Consider the following 12,148-nt stretch of genomic DNA (forward strand, 5'->3'; position numbering starts at 1 on the left):
AAAATAACTGATGATGGTCGAAGTAGAGAGGATATAAAATGTAGACTGGCAATGGCAAGGAAAGCGTTTCTGAAGAAGAGAAATTTGTTAACATCGAGTATTGATTTCAGTGTCAGGAAGTCGTTTCTGAAAGTATTTGTATGGAGTGTAGCCATGTATGGAAGTGAAACATGGACGATAAATAGTTTAGACAAGAAGAAAATAGAAGCTTTTGAAATGTGGTGCTACAGAAGAATGCCGATGGTTAGATGGGTAGATCACGTAATTAATGAGTCGGTATTGAATAGAATTGGGGAGAAGAGGAGTTTGTGGCACAACTTGACTAGAAGAAGGGATCGGTTGGTAGGACATGTTCTGAGGCATCAAGGGATCACAAATTTAGCATTGGAGGGCAGCGTGGAGGGTAAAAATCGTAGAGGGAGACCAAGAGACGAGTACACTAAGCAGATTCAGAAGGATGTAGGCTGCAGTAGGTACTGGGAGATGAAGAAGCTTGCACACCATACGTTCCAGCAGCTTACAGAGAACGTTTGTGAGGCTGATGGGCTGATAGAGATCCACATCAAGCGGATTTTTACCGGATTTTAGCTCCGGAATGATGGTGCTCTCCCACCATTGGAAGACGCCATCGTTCCAGATCCTGTTGAAGATGACGAGGATACATCGCTTGTAGTCACACGAGAGATGTTTAATCACCTGACCGTGGATCCGATCCGTCCCAGGAGCTGTGTGCAAGGGCGGTGAGGAGCTGCCACTCTGTAAAGGGGCGTTGTAGGGTTCACTGTAGCGTGTAGTGAACGAGAGGACTTTCCTTTCCATCCGCCGTTTGAGGGTGCGAAAGGCTGGGTGGTAGTTCGCCGACGCAGAGGCTCGAGCATAGTGCTCAGCAAAGTGTCTGCGTCGTGGAGAGCACTCCAGGATGTTTAAAACTTCATCTGCGAGTGCTGGAAAACACAGGCCGTCACGGGAATTACTCGTCCTTGAGCTGAGACCAATCGTCCCCGACCATTGGTCGTTTATGGGGATTAGGGAAAGACCACAGCGTCATTTTCAGATGAACAGAAACCCCATTCCCCCTGCAAGCGGAAACATGCCGAGGTTGCACAAAGCGAAACAGGGCTAGTAGCATACAGGGAAAGTCAGCAAATGACATGGTACAAGGTTGCAGCATTAGCCATTAAAATCGAAACATCGGGAAGGATAGGAAATAACGTAGTTTAAATCATTGCGTTGATACGGTATAGTAGCAAGAACATATGGTCAAATTTGCAGGTGATTTGTTGTTCTACAGGACGCAAAATTTGGAACACAGGGCTGACAAATCCGATAGCAATAATGGCTGTCGAGTGGCGTGGCATTCTGTGAGTAATTGCACCCTGAGGGGTAAAATGAAATTTTCTAAGGGGTAAAAACTTAACAATTCGATTCTGTTTCAGTCACGAAACTAAATATTTTCAAAAGATCATTACTATTATCATAATTTTGTAAGACACTAATACTAATTACATAGGTTATCAATAATTATTCTTCTCAGTTGGTAGCATTAATGTAGTGGAGATTACATGTTCCTCACACAGTCCACCCACAACACACATACGTTGTGCTTTGTTCCTTATATCACTGATGATAAAAGTGGGATGTATGTACGTAGCAAAAGCTAAATATCTGAAGAAAATACCTTCTCCAAGTTGTAGATACGAACTGGAGTAGTCCGGAAATTGCTTCATTACTCGCTTCGAGACAGATAATTGAATTAATTGACAGCACGACACAGCAGTAAGTACATAAAGGTTACTACACTGAAGCGCCAATGAAACTGATATAGGCATCCTTATTCAAATACAGAGCTATGTAAACAGTCAGAAAACGGCAACATCTTTATAAAACAGAAAGTGTCTGGTGCAGTTGTTAGATCGGTTAGTGCTGCTACAATGACAGGTTTTCAAGAGTTAAGTGAGTTTGAACGTGGTGTTATAGTCGGCGCACGAGCGGTGGGACATAACATCTCCAAGGAAGCGATAAAGTGGGGATTTTCCCGCACGACCATTTCACGAGTATACCGTCAATATCACGAATACGGTAAAACATCAAATCTCCGACATCGCTGTGGCCGGAAAAAGATCCTGCAAGAACGGGACCAATGACGACTGAAGAGACTCGTTCATCGTGACAGAAGTGCAATCCTTCCGTAAATTGCTGCAGATTTCAATGCTGGGCCATCGACAAGTGCAGTGTGCGAACCATTCAACGAAACATCTTCGATATGAGCTTTCGGAGCCGAAGGCCCATTCGTGTACCCTTTCTGATTTGCACGACACAAAGCTTTACACCGATATTGGACTGTTTATGACTGGAAACATGTTGCCTGGTCGGACGAGTCTCGTTTCAAGTTGCATCGAGTGGATGAACGTGTATGATTATGGAGACAACTTCGTGAATCCATGGGCCCTGCATGTAGGCAGGGGATTGTTCAGAGGCTCTGTAATGGTGTGGTACGTGTGCAGTTGGAGTGATATGGGACCCCTAATACTTCTAGATGCTACTCTGACAGGTGACATGGGCGTAAGCATTCTGTCTCATCACCTGCATCTTTTCATGTACATTCTGCATTTCGACAGACTTGGGCAATTCGAGCAGAACAATGCGCACCCAGCGCGTGCAGAATTGCTACCAGTGGCTCCAATAACACTCTTCTGAGTTTAAACACTTCCGCTGGCCACTGGACATCCCAAACATCAGCATTATTGAGCGTAGCTGGGATACATTGCAACGTGCTGTTCAGAAGAGATCTCCACCCCCTCGTTCTGTACGGATTAATGGACAGCCTTGCAGGATTCATGGTGTCCATTCCGTGTCCATTCCCTCCAGCACTACTTCAGACATTAGTCGAGTCCACACCACGTTGCGCTGCGTCACTTCTGCGTGTTCGCGGGGGCCCCACACGATATTAGGCAGGTGTACCTATTTCACTGGCTCTTCACTGTGTATGCTATACACAGTATTATTATTATTATTATTCTTAGAGCGGCTAGACACAAAACATTAAGAACCTGAAGTCGTCAAATTTCTGCCAGACAGCAATCAAGTGATTTATAAACAGTAAGTATAGTGCACATACATGAACCTGTTTGGTTTTAAATAGGGTAGTACTGTGTAGGTCAGGCAAGTGTAGCAATGGAGAGGAGTAAAGCAGGGGAAGTATGTTTTGTAACAAGTGTCTTCACTGTGAATAGTTAGCTTTCTTATCCGAGAAGGAGTTGTGGGTAGCACTTGCGATCCACCACGCATTCCTTCGTCATTCACTGTAACTCACGCCTGCGTGCTCTCTCTCTCTCTCTCTCTCTCTCTCTCACACACACACACACACACACACACACACACACACACACACACACACACAAAGTATCATTCATCACTCTAAAAATAAAAGTGTTCCAAGAAAACAGTTTCATTCTACAGTTTAGTTAGCTGCTAAAGTAGATAATACTGCGAGTGGGGGGCAAGAGACGGCGGGGGAAAGGGGGGGGGCGAGGGCACTAGCTAATGTCTGATTACACTCAGGGGTAATGCTCTAAGAAATGTTGGGAACCACTAGTCCGGAGTAAGCGTGGCCGGGACTACAGTGGAACACCCTCTGAATCGAGGTGGATCAGGACAGCACGCCCAAGAAGCGGTCTTGCGTTATCTTGCTGTAAGACGTCACGGAGACCTCAAAGACAGGACACAGCAGCCAGTTTCAACATGATAGCAATGCGGCGAGTGCTGTCCACGTTATTTGCTGTGCAAACCAGGGGTGACCCAGTTGTGAACACAGTTTCATACGCTCCAGGTGCTGGAAGCACCGTTCGTTCTTCAGCGAGCTACCACACACGGATAAGCAGAAGCAGGACTTGTTTGACAAGAAATGTGGTATCAAGCCTGTGACCAGTGTTGGCGTTAGGCACACGATTGTCGGCGCACCTCTCTATGCCACTGCGTCAAAGGAAAGCCGCAACAATGATCGCGGTTGCGACAGTCCTTGCTGCTCCCGAAATCGTCGAACTCTGCGGGTCAATACTTGTCTTTTTGCAAACAAGCCCATTTCCTGACTCGACGTTCCTGATGTCGCTGCACGATCCCACACAGCAGAGCGAACATTACATCCATCCGCTCGGATACTTGTCTACATCTAAATCTGCATCTACACAGATACCCCGCAAGCCACCGTACGGTGGAGGGTGCCCCGTACCACCGCTGGTCTTTCCCCCTCCTATTCCACCCGCGAACAGAGCGAGGGAGAAACGATTGTCTATATCCCTCAGTATGACCTCTAATTCTCGTACCTTACCTTCGTGGTTCTTACGCGCAATGTATTTTGGCGGCAGTAGAATCGTTCGGCAGTCAACTTCAAATGGCGGTCCTCCAAATTTTCCCAATAGGTTTCTCGAAAAGAACGTGGCCTTCCTTCTAGGGATTCCCATTTGCGTTCCGAAGCATCTCCGTAATACTTACGTGTTGTTCTAACCTACCGGTAACAAATCTAGCAGCCCCTCTCAGAATTGCTTTGATGTCTTGCTTCAATCCAACCTGGTACCGATTCCAAATACTCGAGCAGTACTCAAAAATAGGTCGCACCAGCCTTCTATGTGCTGTCTCCTTTACACTAACCACTCTTTCCTAAAATTCTCCCAGTAATGTGAAGTCTACCTTTCGTCTTCCCTGCCACAGTTCTCACACGCTCGTTCCATCTCATGCAGATTTGCAACGTTACACCCAGTCATTTAAAAGACTTGACCGTGTCAAGCAGGACCATAGTAATACTGTATACGAACATTAAAGGTTTGATCTTCCTACTCATCAGCATTAAATTACATTTCTCCACATTGAGGGCTAGCTGCCATTCATCACACCAACTAGAAATTTTGTCTAAGTCGTCTTGTATCATCTACAGTTACTCAACTTCGACATCTTACCGTACACCACAGCATTATCAGCAAAGAACCACAGATTGTTGCCCACCCTGTCCGCTAAACCATTTATGTATATAGAGAACAACAGAGGTCCTATCACACTTCCCTGCAGCACTCCTGACGATACCCTTGTCTCTGATGAACACTCCCGCCGAGGACAACATACTGGGTTTCAATTGCTTAATAAGTCTCTGAGCCACTCGCATATCTGTGAACTTAATTCCATGCGCTCGTACCCGCGTTAACAGCCTGAAATGGGGCGGCGCCATGTCAAATGCTTTCCGGAAATCTAGAAATATGGAATCTGCTTGTTGCTCTTCATCCATACTTCGTCATATATCATGTGAGAAAAGGGCAAGCTGAGTTAGGCACGAGCGATGCTTTCTAAAATCATGATAATTCGTGGACACAAGCTTCCCAGTCTCAAGAAAGTTTATTATATTCGAACTGAGAGTATGTTTAAGGATTCTGCAGAAAACAGAAGTTACGGATATCGATCCGTAAATTTACGAGTCTATTCTTTTACTTTTGTTATACACTGGAGTCACCTGCGCCTTGAGAGCGTTCAAATACTTCACAACGTTGTTGGAGCCCTCCTAAACCCACAGATTCCATTTCAGCAACCGTGCCATCCCCATCACTATGAGCAGAAACATCACAGAACGATAAACTGCAATCTCAGTAGACCACGAGCCTGCCAGAATCGAAATGCAGTACGTGCTGGTAGACTTTCCTCCTCCTTACACGAGGTATAACGCAGTATTTACCCTCAGACTTCAAGAAAAATGTTTTTAACTAACATTCCAAAGAAGTTTTCAACTGCCAAGATAGCTAAAATCATTTATTTATATAGATTACCGGTTGCGGCAATTATCTGTCGCATTTTCGGATCTGCAAAAGATGGAACAGAAAACGCTAGGATACGCCACTAGCACAACGGCATACGTAATTATATCGAAGATTTCCAGTACATGCGATAACAACTTGCCCATATTTACATCACTGCACAATCTTCTCCTTCAGCACAGTAAGTGGTGCTATGTAACGTATCTTCACATTGGTATCGTGAACTATACCAGAAGTGGACATCTCAGTCTTAAAATAACAACTATGTATACACATGTTACTACGCCGATTACAAGTGTGCACATTCATCACTACTTTACAAATGACGGAAGATTCATAGTGATACATATGTACATCAGGTGGCATAGTTGTAGTACCATCTCACATTAAGGCATAGATATACTATTCCATACAATTACATATGCCTAAATTGTTATCATAACATACACTGCTGACCATTAAAATTACTACACCAAGAAGAAATGCAGATGATAAACGGGTATTCATTGGACAACCATACTATACTAGAACTGACATGTAATTACATTTTCACGCAATTAGGGTGCATAGGCCCTGAGAAATCAGTACCCTGAACAATGACATCTGGGCATAACAACGGCCTTGATACGCCTGGGCATTGAGTCAAATAGAGCTTGGATGGCGTGTACAGGTACAGCTGCCCATGCAGCTTCAACACGATACCACAGTTCATCAAGAGTAGTGACTGGCGTATTGTGACGAGCTAGTTACTCGGCCACCATTGACCAGACGTTTTCAATTGGCGAGAGATCTGGAGAATGTGTTGACCAGGGCAGCAAAGTTCAAAATGTCGTCAATGCGAACAAGAGGTGACCGAGGCGTGTAACCAATGGCATCCCATACCATCACGCCAGGTGATATGCCAGTATGACGATGACGAATACACGCTTCCAATGTGCGTTCACCGTGATATCGTCAAACACGGATGCGACCATCATGATGCTCTAAACAGAACCTGTATTCATCCGAAAAAATGATGTTTTGCAATTCGTGCGGCCAGGTTCGTCGTTGAGTACACCATCGTAGGCGCTCCTGCCTGTGACTCAGCGTCAAGGGTAACCGCAGCCATGGTCTCCGAGCTGACAGTCCATGCTGCTGCAAACGTCGTCGAACTGCTCGTGCTGATGGTTATTGTCTTGCAATCGTCCCCATCTGTTGGCTCAGGAATCGAGACGTGGCTGCACGATCCGTTACAGCCATGCGGATAAGATGCCTGTCATCTCGACTGCTAGTGACACGAGGTCGTTGGGATCCAGCACAGCGTTCCGTATTACCCTCCCGAACCCACCGATTCCATATTCTGCTAACAGTCATTGGATCTCGACCAACGAGAGCAGCAATGTCGCGATACGATAAACCGCAATCGCTATAGGCTACAATCCGACCTTTATCAAAGTCGGAAACGTAATCGTACGCACTTCTCCTCCTTACACGAGGCATCACAACAATGTTTCAGCAGGCAACGCTGGTCAACTGCTGTTTGTGTATGAGAAATCTGTTGGAAACTTTCCTCATGTCAGCACGTTGTAGGTGTCGCCACCGGAGCCAACCTTTTGTAAATGCTCTGAAAAGCTAATCATTTGCATATCAAAGCATCCTCTTCCTGTCGGTTAAATTTCGCGTCTGTAGCACGTCGTCTTCGTGATGTAGCAATTTTAATGGCCAGTAGTGTATTAAGCCAAGTCAAAATTCTACAGTTGAAAAAACAGTCTATAAAATCTTATGCAGCATTAATAAAACACAAATTTTACATAAATTTTTGCATCATTTTAGAAATTTTTTAAAAACATTTTATAAAAATTCTTAAAACTTCTTTGCCAAAATATTACTTGTACAAAATCATAAACAATATGACATATAACCACTTAAAAGATGTCTATGTACTACTAATGATATCACATGTAGGTTGATGTCAATTTGTACTATCACTGCGACGTTGTAATCTGTCAGTTGTAAATTGGTGTTGAATGTGATTATTTGTAATCGGCCGCCGGCCAGGGTGCCCGAGTGGTTCTAGGTGCTACAGTCTGGAACCGCGCGACCGCTACGGTCGCAGGTTCGAGTCCTGCCTCGGTCATGGGTGTGTGTGATGTCCTTAGGTTAGTTAAAGTAGTTCTAAGTTCTAGGGGACTGATGACCTTAGCAGTTAAGTCCCATAGTGCTCAGAGCCATTTGAACCATCTCCCTATACGATTTTTACCCTCCACGCTGCCCTACAATACTAAATTGGTGATCCCTTGATGCCTCATAACATGTCTTACCAACCGATCCTTCTTCTAGTCAAGTTGTGCCACAAATTTCCCTTCTCCCCAATTCTATTCAATACCTCCTCATTAGGTATGTGGTCTACCTATCTAATCTTCAGCATTCTTTTGCAGTACCACATTTCGAAAGCGTCTATTCTCTTCTTGTCTTAACTATTTATCGTCCATGTTTCACTTCCATACATGACTACACTCTATACAAATACTTTCAGAAACGACTTCCTAACACTTAATCTATACTCAATGTCAACAAATTTCTCTTCCTCAGAAACGCTTTCCTTGCCATTACCAGTCTACATTTTATATCCTCTCTACTTCGACCCTCATCAGTATTTTGCTCCCCAAACAGCAAATCTCATTTACTACTTTAAGTGTCTCGCTTCCTAATCTAATTCCCGACTTAATTCGACTACAGTCCGTTATTCTCGTTTTGCTTTTTTTGTTGTTCATCTTATATCCTCCTTTCAAGACACTGTCCATTCCGTTCAACTGTTCTTCCAAGTCCTTTGCTGTCTATGACAGAATTACAATGTCATCGGCGAACCTCAAAGTTTTTACTGTAATAAGCTCCATTAATGCGATTTGCTTGAGTTGTTGTCTAGAGATCCGAGAAAACAACTTCCTAGGCACCCTATATTAGACGAGTGGGCAGACACAACATTAATAATTTTTATTTTATTGTTATTTTATGGCCTTTGGCCATTTTCAATTGCAAAAACTTGTTTGTGTGTTAAAAGGCATTGGTCTAGTACGAAATACAAGTTCTTGTCGAGAAGGCATATCTGGACATATGGGCCAGATCTGTCATTAGCAAAAGTCAGATGTTCCCACTTTATGACCAGATATGCTTTTTCAACAAGGATTCGTATTTCATACCAGTCTGATGTCTTTTGACATACAAATAATCTTGTACTCGAAAATGGCCTAAGGCCGAAATCTGAATCATATAACAATAAAATAAAAATTATTGCAGTCGAATGGCTGCAGCGTCAGTCTTGGGGTGGAGGGGTAAAACTGCGGAGGGAGACCAACAGGCGAGTACAGTAAGTAGGATGAAACGGAAGTCCATTGCAGTAGTTATTCTGAGATGTGGGGGCTTGCTGAGGATAGAGCAGTGTGGAGAGATGCATTAAACCAGTCTTTAGACTAGGACTGCTGATATTTTTACAAATATCGGGAATCCGATATATCGATATCTAAAAAAGGTATATCATAACTGTCTCCCGACATATCGAAAGTTGCTTCTGTATATTGATACATCGACAGAAAAAATATCGACGTACCTGCCTATAAAAATTGTAAACACTCGTATACTGCTAGACTTAGAGCCTATATTTTCGTAAATACATACATTTATTTATTATTAGATATTCTGTATATCAACAGACTGGCAGCCTGCCTATTTGTCTTAGAGCAAGAACTGAAAGGGGAACGATGCATGTTCACACTTGGCGATAACCACTTTGCTAACAATGGCAACTGCATGTACATAGCACAATAGAAGGTGTTCGATGAGTCTGTCATTCGGTTTCGTCACCTATCGGGTCTGTCCAAACACTTCATATCGTCTTCCCTGTTTTCTCGTGTATGCCAACGCCAGCGACTTAGCAATCGCAGCATCAAAATTGAGTGGCTAAGCTAAACGTTGCAATTCTTGTTGATAGCACGGAGCGCCGATTACGTCAGCAATTCCCCTCACACGTCTCCGCCCACCGTAAAGACCAACCTTGTCATTTATATTCTTGTTCATCAGTTTCAGCAACTGCCGAAGAATGCCGATGTGAAAAAATAGCACAGCGTTATTTCTTCACTTAGGAAATCTTGATATTTCATTCACACTGCAATTCCCCCAATGCAATCGGACTTCTTTTGCGCTACATATACTTGCTTTACATAGTGAAGGAGAAATATTGCCCGTGATGTAAGCTCAAAAAGTAGTAAGACGCCTTCACACAATGAAAGTAAAATTATGTTCTACTACAATTTCAAAAGAACAGCTTCGAATAACTATTAAAAATTGTGAAAAAATATAATATGAAATAAAAAAATCGGCACTCGAAACAGCCATTCTGATATAGAAGTATCGATGTATTGATGGTAAAAGGTTATCGATGTGTATCAATGTAATCGAGGAAAACTATCGATACGAGGGTCACTCCAAAAGAAATGCACACTATTTTTGTAAAAATGCAGTTTTAATTCTGCATTTGTAAAAGTTTTAGAGTGTGTAGATACATCCTTCTCGTTTGTTTTCAAACTTAGTCCAACCTGTTCCCGTGAGTGGCGCCGTCACAGCATATCTTCAAGGTGGCTGCTACACTTGACGTTCGTCAGAAGCAACGTGCTGTCATAGAATTCCTGTGTTGTGAATACGAGACAGTGCGAAACATCCTTAAGAGGTTGAAAAAGGTGTATGGAGATGCTGCTGTCGATCGCAGTACAGTTAGTCGGTGGGCAAGCACGTTACGTGATGAAAGCGGGCACGGCAATATTGAGGATTGTCCTCGCATCGTCAGGCCTCGTACTGCACACACTCCAGACAATGTGCAAAGAGTTAACGAATTGGTGACTGCTGACAGACGCATCACAGTGAACGAATTGTCTCGCTACACTGGGATAGGGGAAGGAAGTGTTTGCAGAATACTGAAAGTGTCGACGTTAAAAAAGGTTTGTGCCAGGTGGGTTCCCAGGATGTTGACAGTTGCTCACAAAGAAACAAGAAAAACGGTATGCAGCGAACTTTTGGAACTGTACGAGAATGGTAGAGATGAATTTCTTGGAAGAATTGTGACAGGTGATGAAACATGGATCCATCATTTTTCACCAGAGGCGAAGAGGCTATCAATGGAGTGGTATCACGCAAATTCACCCAAGAAAAAAAAACTTCAAAACCACACCTTCTGCTGGAAAAGTTATGGCTACGGTGTTTTTCGATTCCGAGGGACTCTTGCTTGTGGACATCATCCAAGTGGAACCACCATAAATTTTGATGCATGTGTGACGACACTGAAGAAACTTCAAGCTCGACTGAGTCGTGTTCGAACACATCGGCAAAAGCAGGATGTTTTGCTGTTGCATGACAATGCACGGCCACATGTCAGTCAAAAAACCATGGAAGCTATGACAAAACTCGGATGGACAACACTGAAACACCCGCCTTACAGTCCTAACCTGGCTCCATGTAACTATCATCTCTTTGGGAAACTTAAAGACTCTCTTCGTGGAACAAGGTTTGAAGATGATGACTCCCTTGTGCACGCTGTCAAACAGTGGCTCCAACTGGCTGGTCCAGAATTTTACCGTGCGGATATACAGGCGCTGGTTCCAAGATGGCGTAAGGCAGTTGAGAGGGACGGAAATTATGTAGAGAAATGAAAATATTGTTCCCAAAGGATGTATCTACACACGGTAAACCATTCAAACATGTAGAATAAAAGATGGATTTAAAAAAAATAGCGTGCATTTCTTTTTGGCCCTCGTATATCAATATTTTATGTATTGCCCTACTTCGGACTGAAGACAACCACAACAAAAACGCGATCTTCTCACAATCAAACAACATTAAAATATGGTTTCTGAGTGAGAAAGCCGTTGAGAAATTTTTTCTTGTATACAGACGGTAGATGATGTTACGCTGGCTACTTTGCGTTGGTACACTTCGATGTTTGTTGCATGCCAGCTTCGTGGTTGTGCTGTTTTAAAGCCAAACAGTGTAGAAAGGCAGTGCTGAGTAATTGCGCTGTGTTCTGTGCGGACCCGCCCAGTGTGCCCCAGGATGGTGGAGCCGGTGGTGCTGGTGCACGGCGGCGCCGGCGACATCCCAGACAGCCAGGACCAGCCCAAGCTGGAGGGCGTGAGGCGGGCCGCCAAGGCGGGCTACGCCGTGCTGGAGCAGGGGGGCAGTCTGCTGGACGCCGTGCAGGCCGCCGTCGAGGTCATGGAGGACGACGAGGCTTTCAACGCAGGTACCCGCACACCACAGCGCTCTCTCTCTCCCTCTCAAACTGGATCTTACCTAAAATGCTTTTTTATTCCAGTCTCTGATCACAA

The 12,148-nt window shown here is 44.1% G+C and overlaps 1 protein-coding gene across 2 annotated transcripts in view; it reads left to right on the forward strand.

The window, feature by feature from the left end:
• Positions 1-12,148, forward strand: part of LOC124606159 (isoaspartyl peptidase/L-asparaginase) — a 53,837-nt gene that overhangs the window by 22,174 nt on the left and 19,515 nt on the right. Inside the window, exon 2 of one of the 2 annotated variants that reach the window (XM_047138124.1) lies at positions 11,863-12,063. The exons of the other annotated variant lie outside the window; for it this stretch is intronic. Coding sequence (XP_046994080.1) covers positions 11,863-12,063 — 201 coding nt within the window. The remainder of the gene's footprint in view (positions 1-11,862; positions 12,064-12,148) is intronic. 2 annotated transcript variants of the gene reach the window in all.

The sequence above is a fragment of the Schistocerca americana genome, chromosome 3, assembly GCF_021461395.2.
Source record: "Schistocerca americana isolate TAMUIC-IGC-003095 chromosome 3, iqSchAmer2.1, whole genome shotgun sequence".
Lineage (NCBI taxonomy): Eukaryota > Metazoa > Arthropoda > Insecta > Orthoptera > Acrididae > Schistocerca > Schistocerca americana.